The sequence below is a fragment of the Theropithecus gelada genome, chromosome 1, assembly GCF_003255815.1.
Source record: "Theropithecus gelada isolate Dixy chromosome 1, Tgel_1.0, whole genome shotgun sequence".
In the NCBI taxonomy this organism is placed as follows: Eukaryota; Metazoa; Chordata; class Mammalia; order Primates; family Cercopithecidae; genus Theropithecus; species Theropithecus gelada.
The window spans coordinates 184,536,531-184,555,448 of NC_037668.1; the positions used below are offsets into that span (position 1 = coordinate 184,536,531).

Consider the following 18,918-nt stretch of genomic DNA (forward strand, 5'->3'; position numbering starts at 1 on the left):
TCAAACAGTCCAGTTTCTCCACCTCCTCTCAGCCATCATAGTTCCCAGACCCCACACTAGAACAGCTGTATTCTCCTCCAGAAGTACTTCTTCAACCTTGTAAAATGCCTCGTAAAATGCGACATCCAAAAGACATACATTGGAGCATCTTTAATAATTATTTATCACAGCAAAAAACAGAAAGAATCCAAGTGTCAAGTAATTGCAAAAATGAGAAGCAAGATGTGTACATCTACTTAACAAACTGCTGATCAATCATTATAGATTTTTACCAAAATATGCAATAACATGTAATGTGCTCATACTATATTAGGAAAAAGTAGCAAAATTACAAGCCCTTAAAAGACAGCTTGCTTGGCATTGAAGGCCTGGAAAGAAATACCCCAAAATAATCTGGAATTTTTCTGAATCAGTGAATTATTTTTTTTCTTCTTTTGATTTTTCTGTATTTTCCATATTTCTTTAATGAACATATAATCATTTAAATAAAAATAAATGGACTAGACAAGAAATTTCAAATGGATTCTGCCACATATAGAGCTGAGCAGGACCAAGAATTTACATAAACTTATTATATATACATTACAATACTTTTCTTCTTTTTGTTTTTTATTCTTCTGTAGTGACTTGTACACTTTTCTTCTAGATAGAATCATAACATTTCTAAATGATTCAGATTCTCATACAGGCCTCTTCTAACACAGCACATATTATTTATTTTAGGGACATTTAAAACATTACCCAATATACTTCTGTAATACTATGTAGAAACTATATCTTCATATACTAACTCATATTTAAAATGTAGTAGAATTTTCTTTTAGAAAAAATAACCTCCAGAAAATTCTTTTGTAAGGCAACAGATATTTTTAAACATGAATAGTCATCCCTGTCTATTTATCCATTTCCCATATTGAGGGGCTGGCTGCTTACATGCTTACGTGCTTCCATTTACATATTCCAGTCCATTACATCTTCAGTGTTTTCTCTTTCATGTAATCCCAATGGTGTAAAGGTTAAAAAATAAGAATATTTTGTCTATTCCACAAGACAAAAAACAGATGCAATCATTCCCAAGCCCCTACCCTTCCTTCTAAGAGACTTTACCTACCTTCGCCATTCCTCTGACTCCTCCCTGGAAAACAATTCCTCTTTTCTCCTATCTCCTTTTGGTCAATCACGTAGTAGCTAATATTTCCCCTTCCCTGTCATTCTAAGTCACTCTCTTCTTTTCTTCATGGGTTTGAACTCTGTCTGCCAAGCAGTTGGGTAAGGGAATTTCCAGACCACATCACTCGCTGCCTCATCTACACAGGACCACTCCCCAGTGCCCAACCCTGCAGGCACCGAGAGCCACCTGACACAAAGACCAACAGGAAGCCACAAAAGCCCAGGAAGGCCTGCCCATCACACCATTCCCAAGGCCAACACATTTGCTGCCAACGGCACTCGGTCAACCCAACGTCCTCATACTATATTCATTTCCAAAAGAATGATTTATCAAATATTTAACTAAATGTACTGCCATCATATATGCTGCAGTGACACTGGGTCAATCCCAATGTGCTATGGCCATATTAATTTCCACAAATGATTTATCCAACATTTTAATATGATTCGATTTTATACTATTAATAAACCTGCAAATCATAAAAAATTCTGTTATCAGAACACAAGTCTCAATCATCAGTTCAGAAAATATGGCTGGGGTCTTCTCCAACACCCCAAAGAAGCTGCATTTGACTGCATCTTTTGGCCCATCTAGGAGGTGCCTCCCAGGCTAGGGTAAACTGCTTGCTTTGGTGAAAAGGCTTATTGGGAAAAGTCACCCTCCCCAGAGAAGTGGGTGTTTAGCCACTGAGCCAAGCACAGAATGGAAAACCAGAAGTGGCAGCTTTCAGACCTGGCTGAGAGTCCCACAGCCTCTGCTTAACACCACAAGCATCTCCGTACAGTACTCATCCTGCTCTTGAGGTGGCTGACCTATGGTCCAGCACCCTGGGGAATCTTAGCCCCGAACTTTTTCTTCTGCCCCTACTCTACAGATTGCTGTCTTTCCACCCCAGGTTCCCTGCCCCCAGCCACTTCATGACACCAACCCCCTTCACACACACACACACACACACACACACACACACAGAGAGAGAAAGTGGACTTACCCACTGAGGACCACGATGAAGTCCATGACATTCCAGCCATTGCGGAGATATGAACCCTTATGGAAGATGAACCCCAGGGCCACAATTTTGATCCCAGCTTCAAAGCAAAAAATCCCAATGAAATAAGGTTCTGTCTTTTCCTGTGGGGATGAGGAGCAGAAACACCAGTGAGAAGAGGACTGTGCTTTATGAGACACAGGTAAAGGCACAGCCTGGCCCTTCCTGGATGTCTGTGCTGGGTCTGCCCATGTGTAGGTGGGAAGCAAGGGTGCTAAGGGACCCTTGCAGGCTGTCTGTGACTCAGGAGTGCACGGGGCAAGGGGGAACCAGCTGTAGAAATGGACGATGTAAGGGTCACACCTAGGGGATAGACTTCCTTCCCAGGAAGGTCCCTGATGGCCCTGGCTTTGCCCTGAAGGAGTTTGCTGTTCTTCACATAAGTTAGAAGCTTGAAGGTCGTCATCTCATGTACACACGTGGATTTTAGGCAATTTGTCTGTTCTTTTTAGGGGGAATACGTTAGATGTGTGACTCATTTTTTTAAGGAGAATAAGGACGTAAGCATTGGGAAGTTCATAACCACAAATACACACAAGCACTGAGCATCCTTCATCATCTCCCCTCTACTCCCCACCTCTTCCTCTCGTGTCAGAAGCCCCTTAGGAAAGAGGAGGGAAGAAAATGGGCCTGTGCCTGCCCTTTCTTCTTCCCTGGCTGCCACGCAGCACAGACACGGTGTCTGTAATCTCTTATTTTCTGTGTGAATCCCCATGGGGTCTTTCATTAACTTGTCCCCCAGCAAAGAGCAAACCCCTCTCAGAACTCACAGGCAGGAAGGGAATGGGAGAGTGATAAAGCAGAGGAGAAGAAACCAAGAAAGACAAAAGGGGGAAAGGTGAGAAGGAGGGGAAGCACATACCAGTCTTCGGGACATGGGGGTCTTGTCATCCTCAGGAAGATGCTGCTCCAGGGCCAGGACAATGCAGTTGGCAATGATGGTGGCCAGGATCATGTACTCAAATGGCGTGGGAAAGCGGAGTTAAGGAACAAATTCACCAGAGAGGGGCACAGCCTCCAAGATGGCCATGCCCATAAACACACAAGCTCTATCAATCCGCATTTTGTCTGTGCAGTTTGCATGATTTTTATTTGTAAACAGGCAGGCAGGACAGAGGATGGTCCTTAGCATGTGAAACCAAAAACATTTTTGCCTGGTCTCTGAACACAAAGCATCTTCTCCATAAAAACAATGTATGTAGCCAATACATAATATAGTTGGGCATATGACAGACACTCCAGCTACTGAGTGAATTCAATAACAAATCCAGTAACCAAGGCTGAAAATGGAAGGGGGAAGAAAGAAGGAAGTCACATAATTAATGCCATAGCAGACCCCCTGTTCTCCCCAGTCTTCAAACCATTGGACTGGGTAAAAACGCTTGTGCACAGATCCAGATGCTGCAATCTGTTGCTCTCCTGGGCTCACAACTGGAGTCCCCTCTTCCAGAATCTCTGCACCACTGAGTAACAGAAGAGCCCCTGGAAAAGAAACAATTCTCTCCATGTGAGCTTCCTTCTATTTTAAAATTCCTCTCAGCAATGTACTTCTGGGGGAAAGAGAGGCTTGCTTTGTTCCACCTTATTTTCTCCTAAGCGTCTGCATCTATACAAAACAGAGACTGATCACAAATCTGAATCCTGGACAGCAAAGTCCAGTCCTGTAAGAACCACACTACAATGAATGAATGCAGGCTTTTTTCTGTTAGATGTTTTTGAAAACAGGTGAGGTGCTCCCTGTGCCTTTTTAAAAACAGGACTATGACTCGGGTGCCAGCATCCTGACCCCTGCAAGAAGGTTTTGCCACATGCTCCAAGGGATGTGGGAAGGACTGCCAGAAGAGAAAGAGGGAATCACCAGCTCCCAGCACTGTCATTCTGCATGCTGGGATTTCATTCTGTGATTACTGTTAGGACAAACACAAGTTAGCTACTGCAACTGCTCTTGCTGAGCAACCTGTGCTCTAGAAGATTCTGGAATCCAGGCAGAAGAGAGGAGCAATAGATCTGGCAAAGTGGACGGAAGGAAAGGGGCTGTTCTTATCTCCACACATACCCAGACAGGCTGTGTAGGGTGCAGGGCCTGGAACCCTCTCGTGGAGTTCAGGAGGGCAAATCACAGCTATCCCTGCAATGGCCCCCATCCTGCCAGGCTATCTGTGGCAATAACACAATGTTAAGTTGGCACCCAGGGCATCTCTGGGGAGGGCAGGGCAGAGGGCTTGGGGCAGTGTGTGCAATGAGATGTGAGCTGCTCACCAGTTGCTCTGCTCTGGGTGCTGGCATGCAGGGCTGCAGGGTTGAGATGCTGGCTGTGTGTGAGCCCCGAGTCCTTCTCTTAATCCTCATTTGGCAGTGCCATCTCCTCCCCCACCACCATGCATCCCTGAGTCACACTGGAGAGTCACACTCACTCGCCAGCAGCTGACCGCCATCCTTCCTTCCCACGCACTTTCAGCACTCACACAGCATACAGACACCAGAGACCACTCCATGGGCCTCTGCTGCCCTGAGGCTCAGCCACTGGAACTAAAAACAGACCCGGCCTCAGGAGACCTCAGAGCCTGTCCACTGCCTCCATACCCCACTGCGCCTGCTTAAACCCTCCCACTCAGACAGGAGCCTCCCCACATGGAAAGTCCCTCAGCACCCATGGGCATTCCTCCTCCTTCAAACACTCTGGGCGCCAAGCCCCTGAGAGCCAAACATGCCAGCAGACACACACCACAGACGCCCACCCAGCTAGCATGCCCACCTTCTAAGGACTGGCCCTCCAACACACAGCCTGCCCTGGGCCACCCATGCCCACTGATCGAAGGGGGAGTGCTCCTCCCCTCCCATCATGGCTGTAACCCAGACCTCTGAACAAACAAACATGGAGCAATCAGGGACCACACCAGGACCGAGTGTCCCATAAGCCTTCTGAACAGCCTAGGTTGCCCTGGGCCTGGCACAGGCACCCAGAATCCCAGACTCATCCTGCAAATTAAAGATGGGAACCCGCGAGCAATGGTGGCCAAGGAATTCATACCCTTTCCTGAAAACATGCTTGGATGATGGGGCCAGATAGGGAACTGACAACACGCATACAAGTCACTGATGAAAGACAACAGAAGTTGAGAGTGTTGGGAGTGGTGTTCCTAAAATGCAGGCCATGAAATACTGGTGCCATAGGAACTTGCAATCAAACCAATGAGAGAAAGCCTGGGTTGGGTAAAGTTAAGGTTTCTCCCCAGCAGGACTTTTTGGGGCCTTTAATACTTTTGCACACAGTGGGTACACACTCCATCCCACACACAAACACACACACACAGGGGGTTTGGGACAGCACACAACATTTCCCAAACTTGCTTCACCTTGTAAATCTTTTTTTCAGAGCATCTCTCTTGAACGGTGTTCCCAGGAACATAGCTGGGCAGCCTGACACAAAGTGGGGGTTTCTCTGCCAGTCCCCAAGAGCTGGGGGAGGAGGCTGATGGCTCTGACTGGAGTGAAACCAGGGCCTCTTCCATGTCATTCCCTGTCCTTGTTCCTAACAGAAGTGTTCACAATAGCGTGGGGCTCACCTGGTCACTCCCCACAGCTGGAAATGTCTCATGCAATTTCAGACACCTGCTCAGCAGATCCAAGAAGCCCAGTGCCTGCCCTGAGAGGTAGGACTGGGCACGAGTACTTTCTCATTCAAGCTGCAGACCTCTTGCATTCTCATGGGTCTATGTGGCATCTATGATTGTTTGGGGGGGTTGAATCTTCTTCCCCTGAAAGCCTGAAAGTGATAAGCACAGGCTTAAAAGCAGATGGGTTCTCAGTGCTGAACTTGCAGGCAAGACAGGTCCTGGCAGCCATGTGCCTCCAAGGCCTTCCCACTCACAATATCCGTTTGGACCATGGCAGCTCCTCCACTGCCCATGACTCCCCACTCGCAATATCCACTTGGACCATGGCAGCTCCTCCACTGCCCCTGGCTCCCTGCTTCCACGTTCATACCTGCATTTTCCTAGCCAATTAACCCAAGTATATTGCTCCCTGTAAGCACCTTTAAGCTTAACTAGCCCAGAATGTCCAAGTGCAGATATGTGAGGTTTGTGGGGACACAGGTTAGCTCAGGAAGGTGTAGCCATCACCATTGCAAGATGCTCCAGGCAGGGGAATGGCTCTTGGCCCAGGTGCTGATTAGTAAAACTCCCGGTGACTGGCCAAGTATCTGGGTGGCTGAGAATTCATGAGGTATTGATGGCTGGTGCTACCCAAGGCCCTAAAGTCTAGAATCTAAAGGTGGGAGTTTGGTAATTCACAGGTTCTGAGAAGACCCTATTCCCACTTCCTCTCTAGCCAAATCCTCTGCCCACTAACTGATGTGAGGCCCATTCAGAGCAGCAACCTTCTGGCTTAAAAAAAATTTTTTTTTTTTGCTTTACATTTTAAAAACTGTTCAGATATATATGCCCTTGAGAGAGATGTCCCTTTCGGCCTTATAGGGCATCTAGACCTCAGAATGAATTCATGGCTGCAGTAACGAAGAACCTGCGGTGAGAATGTGGAGATTCTGTGTAACTGTGGGCTAGGTGAAAGAATGGATAGCGGCAGGGAAATCTCAGGGGAGGTGAGCAGAAGAGACCATCCAATTCTGCCTAGGCCCCAGCCACTCTCTCTTATAGCCCTGTTCTTCAACCTCTTTTCCACTTCCCTTTCTGAAGAAAGCACAAAGAAGAGGCATTTACATCTAGGTGATTCTGCCACCACCTGCAATGGCCTTTCTTCTCCTTTCTGGTCATACATCAAGACCAAGCTGAACTGCCACCTTGTCAGTGAAAGTTTCTCCCCCTGCCCCACAGGTCTTTGAATTGTGTGACTGTATTATTTCTTCTCCTATTTAAATCAGGAAACTGTATCTTGAAAGCAGGAGTTTTGCTCATCTCTCTACTGGCAGTGCTTAGCAGAGCCCATGGTACACATTAGGAGCTTAGTCAATGTTCAGTGCAGGTAGGAATGAACAAGAGGCATTCACTGAGGAGCCACTGTAAAGACAGGGCTTTGCTCACCCACTCTGGCCCAGGCCAGGGCTCCTGCTCACTCCCACTGTTGCAGGCTGCCTCTGAGGCACCACTCCCATTTCTTCACGACAGCAAAACTTCACACCCCAAAGCAATGGCTCTGCTACATCCCCAAAGGGAAGAGCCAAAACAGCAAGTAACACCCACCCACCAGTCAAGCTAGTGCACCTCAACCTGGCAGACTGGACAAAGACATGACTTGGAAAGGTCAAAGGGAGCTCCGAGTCACCACGGCCTCAAAGACCAACACCCTTCACGGCAACCACAATCAGGGAAAAGATGGAAGTCTGTCCAGGTCTCCGACTCTTTCTGTTCTGGAATTCAGTGACACTCATTACAGTCTGTGACTGATACTGAGGATATTTTAGGGAAGACTATCTATCCCTGGTGTCCAGATTGCTTTTGTTTTGAAATCTTGAACAAATGGAGCTGATGGGGCAGTGAGGACTGGGAGTCCCAGGGCAGGACCTTGCCTGTCTCACTTACCACTGTGCTTGGCCCACAGTGAGGCCCTGGTAACTGTTATTTTTTTAATAAATTAATACTCAAGTGATAAATGAATCGTATAGGGAAACTAGAGCCAGAGGTATCCTTACGAAAGGTACCCACACTCTCCGCACTGCATACCCATTTGAACTTTTTATACTGTCCACTGTAGACACACATGATCTATTTTAAAAAGAAAATAAACCAGCATACATGGAAGATCCCTTTCATGTTAAAAAAAAAAAAAAAAAAAAAAGAGAGAGAGAGAGAGAGAGAAGGCTGGGTGCGGTGGCTCACGCCTGTAATCCCAGCACTTTGGGAAGCCAAGGCAGGCAGATCATGAGGTCAGGAGATCGAGACCATCCTGGTTAACACGGTGAAACCCCATCTCTACTAAAAAAAATACAAAAAATTAGCCAGGCATGGTGGTGGGCGCCTGTAGTCCCAGCTACTCAGGAGGCTGAGGCAGGACAATGGCATGAACCCGGGAGGTGGAACTGGCAGTGAGGGGAGATTGCGCCACAGCACTCCAGGCTGGGTGACAGAGCAAGACTCCGTCTAAGAAAAAAAAAAAGAGAGAGAAGGGAGAGAAGGAGAAAAAATTCTGTCTTGCTGGAAGGGTGATGAGTCTTCTCTCAGTAGTAGGGTTATTTTCACTTTCTTCTTTACTCCTCTAACCATTTTCTGAGTGTTCAAATGAGCATGTGTTCATTTATAACTATAAAATCAATTAAAGCTACATTTATCCTGAAAAAAACAAATCAACACAAAAACTCATCCCAACCCGAGAGTGAGGAGGAATGCGATGGCCAGAGAAATCAGAGAAAGACTTCGGAGAGGATTAAATGCAAGAGAATAAAGAGACCTGGCCAAAATGAGGAAATGACCATGAAAGCGCTTTGAAACCTGCAAAAGACACCTCCTCTCCTACATTCCCTCCTGTACCGGCTCACTGCTCGCTAGGGGCCTCATTTCATAAAGTTTACTGGCAATCTCCTCAAACACCCCTTCACTCCTCGCTCCCTCTGAGCCCATTAATGAGGACCTGTGTCGCTCCAACTCTCTTTCTAGTCTAGCAGTTTCAAGACAATCATTAGGGAAATGATAAAAATAGGTTCGCTTATTGATTTATCTCCTTTACCCAATGCTCCTTCCTTCAAACGGTTGACTTGTTTCCTTAGCAACATGGCTAATTTGAGCAGCACAACGCAGCCTGCACACCTGCCATTTGTTCATTTCCTTCTTGAAGCACAGAAAGCTGGGGCAAGGGTGGTGATGCCAGTTCTGCTGTTACCAGAGCCCTGGGGGCCTGGCCTGGAGCTGAGCTCTTCCTCTGCCTAGGCCTGAAGAGCCTCCCCATCACCACCTCTCAGGTACAGATCTTCAGGTACACGCCTTGAAAGGACTTAGGCCTCAGGCAGTAAATATTGGGTGTCCCCAGGCAAACATGCATCTCTATCACCACCAGGGGGCTCATCCTGAAGACCTCTGTACTCAGCTGTCTCCTCCCAGAGCCTATGACATCCGAACACTAAGAAGGCCATGCTCTGAGGGGTAAGAGACCACCAGGGACAGGCAGGCAGATAGAATGCTGTGTGCTCTCCCAACTCCAGCCTAATGCGGAATATGCTTTTGTGGGGAGCAGTCATTGGGCACTCAGGCACTTCCTGGAAACTCCTGGGGGGTATAGAAGAGTCCACAGTCTGAGGGGAGGCATCCCTCAGCCTCCTTTACCCATTTCCACCCCTCGCCCCAGGCCCACAATAATCTCCCTACAGGAAGACCTGTTTCCTTTTCTCCCTCCAGTCTCATGTTTTTGGATGTCTAAATCCAAGAGATGTAACAGCCTCAGAGGATGGCATGGACACCTTTGTGTATGTCTTTCCACCTCTTCCTCATGTGCACATAAATTTCATCCTAATAAGTGGACTTTGACTCAAAGACAGTAACTGAGAAAGAGCCTTGACTAGTCTGTGATTCCCTAAAAGCATCACACCAAATAGACATTTTACATATGAACAGGAATGAAATACAGCTATCCAAGGCTTCTGTGTAACTTCAGAATCTTCTTCAAGACCTGGAATGCAATGGAGAAAATGTAGCTTGGTAATGGGAACCAGAGCCAGGCCTCCAACTATAAAAGCTGCCCCAACACAGTACTCAAGAGTCAATGGAGGGTTATGACCATCCATTCCCACAGAACCAAACAAGAAATACAAAAGGACCAAAGCCTAAAATGATACTGGAATCTGAACTCCCTCTGAAAACTGTAAAGTGTTGCACAAATACAGTTACTTTCAGTATCCTACTAACTCAATCTTTCAGCATCTACTGTGGCTCGATACTTTGGGGAAAGCATCTGTTGGTGGTCACAGCCTCCAGCCCTCAGGAGTGGGCTGGCTGGCTGTAGCCATGGGCTAACACGGAGAAGACCAACCCCAATAAAGGATTTAAAAGAAAATTATGGTAATGGGCCTCCGGGAAAAGAGCAAAGACACTTGGCCCAGAACCTCCTGAGAATATGGAAAGTGCATCCAAACACCAGTCCCCAGAGGAGGATTTATGAAGCTGATGACTCTGATGCAATCTCTCCCAGTGATTAGAAGGATATTAATCACACCCAAGGCCAGGGCTAAGAACAGGAGGGGTTGAACCATCACAGAAGTCTGGCTCCAGTTCCCATAGACCCTGATGGAAATGCAGTGAGATCATGCTGGTGAGATCATATGACCCTCGTCTGAGCCAACTGAGAAAGATACATCTGTCCTGGAGGGACGAGTAATGCCGAAGACACAAGACCTTGTGCCTAAAACCCAGACATAGCAATAGTTATGACCATCACTTCAACAGTATGTCTGCATCCCTCATGGTCTTCCTCACCTTCCTAGAAGCAGACATTCTTACAGAAATCTCTGCTTCCTAACCTGTCTACACAAAAAGAAAAGTCAAACCAGCCCTGTTCAAACAGGCCTGGTCTGGCCAGGTGCAGTGGCTCACGTCTGCAATCCTAGCACTTTGGGAGGCCAAGGCAAGTGAATCACTTGAGGTTAAGAGTTCAAGACCAGCCTGGCCAACATGGTGAAACCCTGTCTCTACAATTAATACAAAAATTATCCGGGCATGATGGTGTGCACCTGTAATCCCGGCTACTTGGGAAGCTGAGGCAGGATAATGGCTTGAACCCAGGAGATAGAGGTTGTGGTGAGCTGGCGTCATACCACTGCACTCCAGCCTGGGGGACGAAGCAAGACTCTGTCTCAAAAAACAAACAAAAACAAACAAACAAAAACAGCCCTGGCCAGGCCAGCTCCCTTCCTGGAGGGATGTTTCACATTTTCTCCAGATAATGGCATAAAGTAGAAGTGAGTATGAGGTAAAAAGATGGAGAGCGATTAAGAAAATGTGGTACATATACACCATGGAATACTATGCAGCCATAAAAAAGGATGAGTTTGTGTCCTTTGTAGGGACATGGATGCAGCTGGAAACCATCATTCTCAGCAAACTATCGCAAGAACAGAAAACCAAACACCGCATGTTCTCACTCATAGGTGGGAACTGAACAATGAGATCACTTGGACTCGGGAAGGGGAACATCACACACCGAGGCCTATGATGGGGAGGGGGGAGGGGGGAAGGATTGCATTGGGAGTTGTACCTGATGTAAATGACGAGTTGATGGGTGCTGATGAGTTGATGGGTGCAGCACACCAACATGGCACAAGTATACATATGTAACAAACCTGCACGTTATGCACATGTACCCTAGAACTTAAAAGTATAATTAAAAAAAAAAAAAAGATGGAGAGCCAAGAGGGCTTTCTAATGCCTCTCAGCAAGCTGCCCCACCCTGCTCAGGTGAGAGGGCCCAGGTTAAGAGATAAGCTATGGTGCAAGGAGTCTTAGCCCAGGGCTCCTTCTGGACTTCTTTGCACTCACTCTTATGGCTGCCCTGGCAGGACATGGCAGCCCAAAAGAGACCAGCCCAGAAAAGGCAATAAACAGACAGAACTATTCCTGGAGATTCTGAGGAACTATAGACGAACTTTTCAATTCTCTGCAAATAAATGTTAACCTTCCACATTTATCAATATATGGACCACCTTCCTATTTGGGTAGTCCATACTTTTAAGTTTCCTGTGTCTGTTCTGGGCTGATCAACAGAAGGTGAACCACACTTCACCTCCAAAGGGCAAGAGGACTAAACCCCTGTGTTTCTCCGTGTGATAGTTAGCAGTACACAACTCTGGCTGCAAACCTGGAAGTCCACCCTGCATATCCCTCCCCTCCCCTCTCTAACCATGGCAGGAGACATGCACTGTCAACAAGCAGAAAAACATGGAAGAAGGCTCTGCCTACTCCATACTGTCCCATGTCATCATCTCATTGCTTTCCTTAGTGTAATTTTTCTCACCACCCAACCTCATCTTAAAAAAAAAAAAAAAAAAAAAAGACTAAAAAACCAAACCCCTTTTCTTTTTTTAAAACAAAACAAAACAAAAATGCATCATGTGACTTCCAGCCTTAACATCAGTTTTTTAACTTTGGTTTCCATGGTGGTGGGATGCAACCTGCCATCGCCATGACAACAGCTGCCTCTGTTCAAATTCACCATCTGACAGGCAGTCCTGAACAGACACACACCTCTCTCCTTCTTAATCCCTCTCTCTCTCTCTTCCCCCTTCCTGCTGTCAAGAAGATGGAAATGCCATCACACCTACTCCTAAAGACTTAAAACTTAATGAATGAAAGACAAATAAAGCAATATTGAGAACATAACAAAGAGGCAGAGAACTCCCCAAAAGGCCTTTTGTTTGCCAATACAATCCTGCTGCTCTCTCATGGAGGTCAATGGACTCAGTTACTCAAAACAAAAGATCCCAAGCATTACCCATGTAATGCTGGCTGTGAAGCCAAGTCCAAATTCTCATTACTTTAGACCAAATAGCTCCCATCTGACTCCCAGGACCCTGCCCTCTGGATAAAATGACTGAAAGGAAGCGCACATGATTGCTACTTTGGTGAACCAACATTCAGGTCAGTTCCAGACTCATCTGGGCCCTGATTCCCAAAGGATGGGGAGTGCTGGTTCTGAGAAAATAAAACAGTACTGGCTCCCTCCCTCCTCCCACTGCCATGCCCCTTGCAGTTACAGACAGCTGGATAAGTCTTAACAAATTCATTTGTTTTGTGTGTGACTGGATCCTGGACTCAAAATGCTGTCATTCAACACACAGTTTTGGTGAACAGCAGACAAATGATTGAATGCTACAGAAAAGGGAAAAAAGAAAAGGGGAGCATTAAAAGCCTCTGGAAGAAAACAAAACAGCAGTGGGAAAATTACCTGTTTCGGAAACGAGAATTTGTGTTTTGATGACACTCTGATGAATTGGAGCCCATCAAGAGTTCTGGCAGCAACGTGCATTTCAGGGAAGATGACTATGAGGTGCAATCAGTAACCCCACCCAAGACTACACCCCACTTCATATCAACACCAGCATCATGGAACTGAGACAGCATAAGAAAAATGAAAAGCCTTTTGTGAAAGAGTCCATAGATCACCTGTAGGAGAATGTTTGTTTTCCTCTGAAAACTCTGCAACTGAGCCCTGGCATTCAAAGACACCTACCGAGCCTGCAAACCACGTGAGATAATGTTGAAGGAACTAGGGATACTCAGCTTGGAAAGGGAAGACTTGAGAAATACATCACAGCTGCTTTCAAATATCTGAAGGGCTAGCTTGAAGGGGCTCAGATGTTTTTTAAGTTATTCTGGAGGCAAAGACTAAGATCCAACATGCAGAGTACCCATCCGAAGACAGATCTGGAGCAATGAAGAGAAGAACTTCCACTGTTCCACAAGTGAATGGACTACTTCTTAAGTAGAAAACTAAGTATTGTGCTAATAGATGTTTAACACTGGGGGGAAAGCCCCCATGTGTAACATCTGCAAATTTCTGGAGTATAAATACTCTCTCCATGGCCAATTTCAAGCTACCATCTTGACATCACTGAACACGGAGTCTGGAAGAGACACGCAGAGAGGACACTCAAGAGCTGGGACAAGCCAGTTTCAGCACAGCACTTGTTGTGAGTTCCACATCCCCAGGGGAGTGTCAAGGACGTTATGGAGGTGACTCCTGTATTTGATGGTAGTCATGCTGGATCAACCCTCATATGCATAAGGGTGAATCAATCAGGTAGGAAGCAAGGTCAACAACTTTTAGTCACTTGCTCAAGTGCCTCGTTGGTGAGCCTTACTCCATCCTTCAGCCTCAAATGGCCTCCTCAACTAGATCTGCGTTCACGATGTCTGGTCCATCCCCCTCGTTACAGAAGGCTGTTACCTGTGCAGCTGGAGGTGTGTAGGAAGCAGCCACAGCTGAATGGCTTTGTCAATGCAGTGAAACATAAGAATTAATCACCCCATTCTCTCAGGCTAAATTTCAAGATACCCAGGGGGCTCCTGCTATTTCACCATAGCCTGCAAGAAAACTGAGAGGGAGCAGCCAAGACATGATCAAAGTACACTCAAAAGAAACAGAAGGAAGTCAGGTAATTGGCTTCTCTCAGTCTAGAAGATCAGTGGATCTCAGCCATGGCTGGACAGTAGAATCACCTGGAAAGCTTTTCAAAATTAAGAATACAAGTATCCTATCTCCAGAAATTTGGATTTAATTTGTCTTGGTTGCAGTCCAGGTATCAGCATTTCTAGAAGTTCCCAGGCTGATTCTAATGTGCAGCCAGGCTTTGAATGCTGGAGACCAAGAAAGTTAATGGTGTCCTCCAATCAGCTGAGAGAACAATGATGGAAACTAGAATCCCAGAGGCACTATAGTGGGAACTGAAAGGCACCTTAGAGTCTTAGTAACTATTCCAACACACTCATTTTACAGATGCAGATACTGAGACCAGGAAAGGAGTGAGATTTTTCTAGAACCAGGGCTAGAAACCTCTCTGGACTCTCAGCCTTATGCCCTGAAAAGCTTGGAAAACTATTATACACAGAATAATCAGAACAACCAAACAAAATTCCCTGGTCTCTTAGCTCCAACTGAGAATTCTAAAAGAAAGGGATCTAAGGATCTTTTTATTTGAGCTGCTTCCTCCTTCCCAGGAGTACTCAATTGTTCTCAAAGAGCTACCTCTTAAGGCAGAGACTGGATAGCCTGCCTTTTTTAGGGCTACTGAAGAGCCCAGCAACCATTCTGAGATGAGTGCTTGCCTAAGCATCCATCTATTCTCCCATCCGCTGAGGTCTGCTCTTGGTTTTACACTAGGTAGAAGTCCACTGCCTACTGAGTTTTATATTATCATTTCACAAAGTTCTCCAGCAACATATTTGGGAAAGAAGAACATTAACCATTTTTCTGAGTCGCTGTATCTGATTCTCACTGGATCTCTGCTGGTTGGCTTCACCTCTATGAATATCTTTCTCTTGTCCATTCCTATTTTTTCTTACGTAAGTCCTTTCTTATTAGTCATGATCCTTATATCCAGCCTCCTATGCCCCAAACACCAAAAACATATACTTGCTAAGGATGAGGAAGCCCCAGAAGAGAAAGAAGGGGCTAGAGGGAAGATTATCGAGCACAGAAAGGGTACAGAGGAAAGAAGAGAAAATGTGACAAAAGGATGCTGGCACTTGGTCAGGGGCCCTGGGTTCTAGTCTCTGCTCTGCCACTTATTGAGAGACTTGTGGCAAGTCATTTAACCTCTGTGGCCTTCAGTTTTCTTACAGGTAAGTGTGAGTTTGATTCAAGTTTCACCTTATTCTCTATAAATCTAATATTCTAGTATTCTGTGATGCTAATGAGGAACATGATGGGAAGGGAAATGGAGGAGAAAGAGCGAGCGTACATGATTACAACTGACAGAAGCCATTTTTGGTGAAATTACTAATGAGGAGATCCCACAATAACATTCAAAATGGAAATCCTGGCACAGCCAGGGACATCTTGAAAGGGTCTAGAATCCATGGAAATACTTCTAAATTGTCAAGCATAGGAACTCCATGACCAGTTGGATTGGCTAGCAGCTTCTCCAATAGAGTTAATGAAAAGCTAGAATCCTCACAATGGTGGCCTGGGGGTGAACCATTGTGGAAAAGGGCAGCTTTTCCACAAACCTACTATGAGCCTTTTCTATATTCTGTATCAGGATATAAGAGTCTTTCTGCAGTTTCTCTATACCCCAACCCTCATTTCCTTAAAAAGCTGCATTCAGTATGTAAAATTGCAAGAGAAGGTCATGAAAGCTGCCACCTCCACACTATGACTCATACTGTGGGTACCCCAGAACAGAAAGGACTGAGGGTAGACTTCTTTGAGAACTGGAAAAAAGAAAATGGACTTACCATGCTAATATTGAAAGGGGAACTGGCATTTCCAAACCAAACGCGCTCTGCAGAGTGATAAAGGAACTGTGGCAATGGAGTTTTGTCGGGGAAAAGACAAAATAGCAAAGATCTCAGGTTCTGACTCAAGCTCGTATTCCAGTGACTCAGGGCAGGTTGTCTCAGGTCCATTTCATGATGACCACAATGATGGGAAAGAGATCGTTGCTCTTCTCCCATCTACTGATCCTTCACTCCTTTGTGAGTTAGCCTCATATCCAATGATGCTGCAGATACATGCAAGTAGTTCACAGTGTCATCCTAAAAAGATACTCTGTTAGGGAAGAGCAGCTGCTGGTCTTCTGGTCTAACCCAAGGCAGAATGAAACAATTGAAAGAGAGCAGCCAGTGGCACCAGTCAGACCACATCTATGTGTGACCTTAGGCTAATCATCTATAAAATGAGAACAATATCCATTTCACACGGGGTTGGATGAAATGATATACTCCTCTAGAGCACACTGTAGAGTGCCTGTCATACAATAGGCATTCATTAAAGGTTAGTTTCCTCCATCCATTCTCAGGCATGCATATAGAGGAACAGAAAGCTCTCCAGGCCTGGTGGGGGGGGGGGTGTCCCTATAGAATGGTGGCAAAATTATATGATTAAAAAGACACGAAGGTAAGAGAAAAAGAGAAATAGTAAGGCATATGATTATGCAGGGTGTTCTGCACCCAGCCTTTTTCACAGTGGAAGTATAGAAAGCTATTAGAAGTTCTAATTTCCTAGAATCTATTCCTTTGCTTTGCTCTCCTGAGCCTGTCTACTGATGTTTGTGACAGAAATGAGCTCAGTCTTTCTGAGCCTGTACAGTCTTTCTGAGTGGGCATTTGTTACTCTTTAATCATCGCCAGGGAAAGAGGTTACCCAGAGATGTAACATCCTTATCCACAGAACTTCAGGTGGGGGGAGGTGGTGGGGCAGATGGTGATCTCAAAAATAAATAAATACCTCTCTATGAGAAGGGAGGGTGCTCTTGCCAAAATGCCCAGATCCTCGGATTGACATAGGCCCATATTCCCCAGACCTGCTCCCTCCTCATGTTACCACATCCACCTACTCACCCCACCTCCAGACAAGCCCACACCCTTCAACTGCTCCTCATATCAACAGACTAGAAGAACACATGCATCCTTGTGCATCCATATGGCTCAGTTATTTCACAAATACAAATTTCCATGCAAAAACAATCCAAAGTTAGCAGAAAGGAGAGGCAGTTCCTTTAACTTTTTAGGCCCACTCCTTAATTTCTTTTGAGTGTTCTGTCTGGTTTCCAGAAGCCAAGTGGTGCATCCTAATTCTCCATTCGTGTCCATACCAGTAAACATTTCCCACAGGTAAAATGCCCCTAATAACCATAGCAGAGGACCTTCACCAAGCTCATTAGGCAAATTTCCAAGAGTCCCAAGCAATGGAGGTTTCCCCTTCCCCCCACAGCACCCTAACCCTTTCAGAAGCTTCCTCCACAGTTCACGAATTCCAATCTTTTCTCTCTTATCCGATAGAACAAACATAGAGGCCCTAAATACCCAAGAAACCTAAGCAGACAGGAAGTATTTAGCCAGGAAGCTGGCAACCGCCAGGAGGAAAATCTGCCCAGATACCAAGGATCTAAAGGGGATCCTTCTACATACCATCCATCAAGCCAGCTGAAATTTTTTGCTATCATTTTTGTTCAAACAAAGACAAAACCAAGTGAGTTTGTTTAAGGTTATAGATCATTTTAAATATCCTATCTGTTTTTATCAAAAGCTTGCTGGGAAAATTCTGCATCATTATTGCTCCTGAAGATATTTTTTCTGGTTGTAAATGCAAATGTGTCCTTAGGTACAATATTGGTATAAAATCAGCATTAGAAACATATAAAGGAAACAGGTTTTGATGTAGGTATTTTACATTTTATTTTTAAAAATGTAAACCCAATAACTTTGATAAGGAAGAAAAAAAGGCTTGTGGAAAGACTATTTAGCTTCAGTGATTAAGAGCACCAGCTCTGATCCAGGCCTCCAGCTCTTACTGGGCGATCCCAGGGAAATGAATTAACCTCTCCACATCTTAATCCTTCTAACTATGAAAGACAGAAAACAATAATGCCTATCTCTGTAGGATCGTCGTGAAGAATCAATGCAATAATTCGTGGGCAGCACTTAGCACAGTAATCTGGCACATAGTAAATGTTCAATAAGTGTTATATATTTATAAACTCTATCAACATTAACACTAGTACTAATACCTAATATGTTTGCAAAGGGTTAACATTAGCCAATGCTAACCTCGCAACAGTCTTATAAGGTAGGCAAAGCAGGGAAAGTGACCTCCACCTCACATCTGAAGACACTGAGGCTCAGGGAGGTAATGAGACCAATGCAAGGTCACGTAAACATTATCTGGCAGCACTCAGGTTAGAAATTTGTAAGAGCCAGGAGGAAGTAGGACAGCATTGTTGGAAAGAGAAAACAGAGCTGCAGAAGTTTAATGTTTATGTATCTGAAATTAACCATATACTAATAACCAAGATTTATTCACAGCTTACTATTTGCCAAACATGGTTCTAAGCACTTTGCATGTATTATCTCATCTGACCTTCACAAAAATCCTATGATACACCCCAGAAGCAAATTACTATCTCTGTTTTACATTTGAAAAGTCCAAGGCACCGCAAGGGTAAGCAGGTTGCCTGAGGCACACAGCTATGAAGTGGCAGAGGTGATACTGAGATTTGAATCCAGAGGTCATGTTTTTAATAACGACACCCTAATACCCTAAT

General features: G+C 45.3%; 1 protein-coding gene across 3 annotated transcripts in view; it reads right to left on the reverse strand.

Annotated features, from left to right (window-relative positions):
* The window catches only part of CACNA1E (calcium voltage-gated channel subunit alpha1 E), a 402,433-nt gene that overhangs the window by 298,489 nt on the left and 85,026 nt on the right, over window positions 1–18,918 (reverse strand). For all 3 annotated transcript variants that reach the window (XM_025385803.1, XM_025385786.1, XM_025385794.1), the window contains 2 exons: window positions 3,079–3,184; window positions 2,160–2,299 (listed from right to left, as the gene is read on the reverse strand). In XM_025385803.1, coding sequence (XP_025241588.1) covers window positions 2,160–2,299; window positions 3,079–3,184 — 246 coding nt within the window. The remainder of the gene's footprint in view (window positions 1–2,159; window positions 2,300–3,078; window positions 3,185–18,918) is intronic.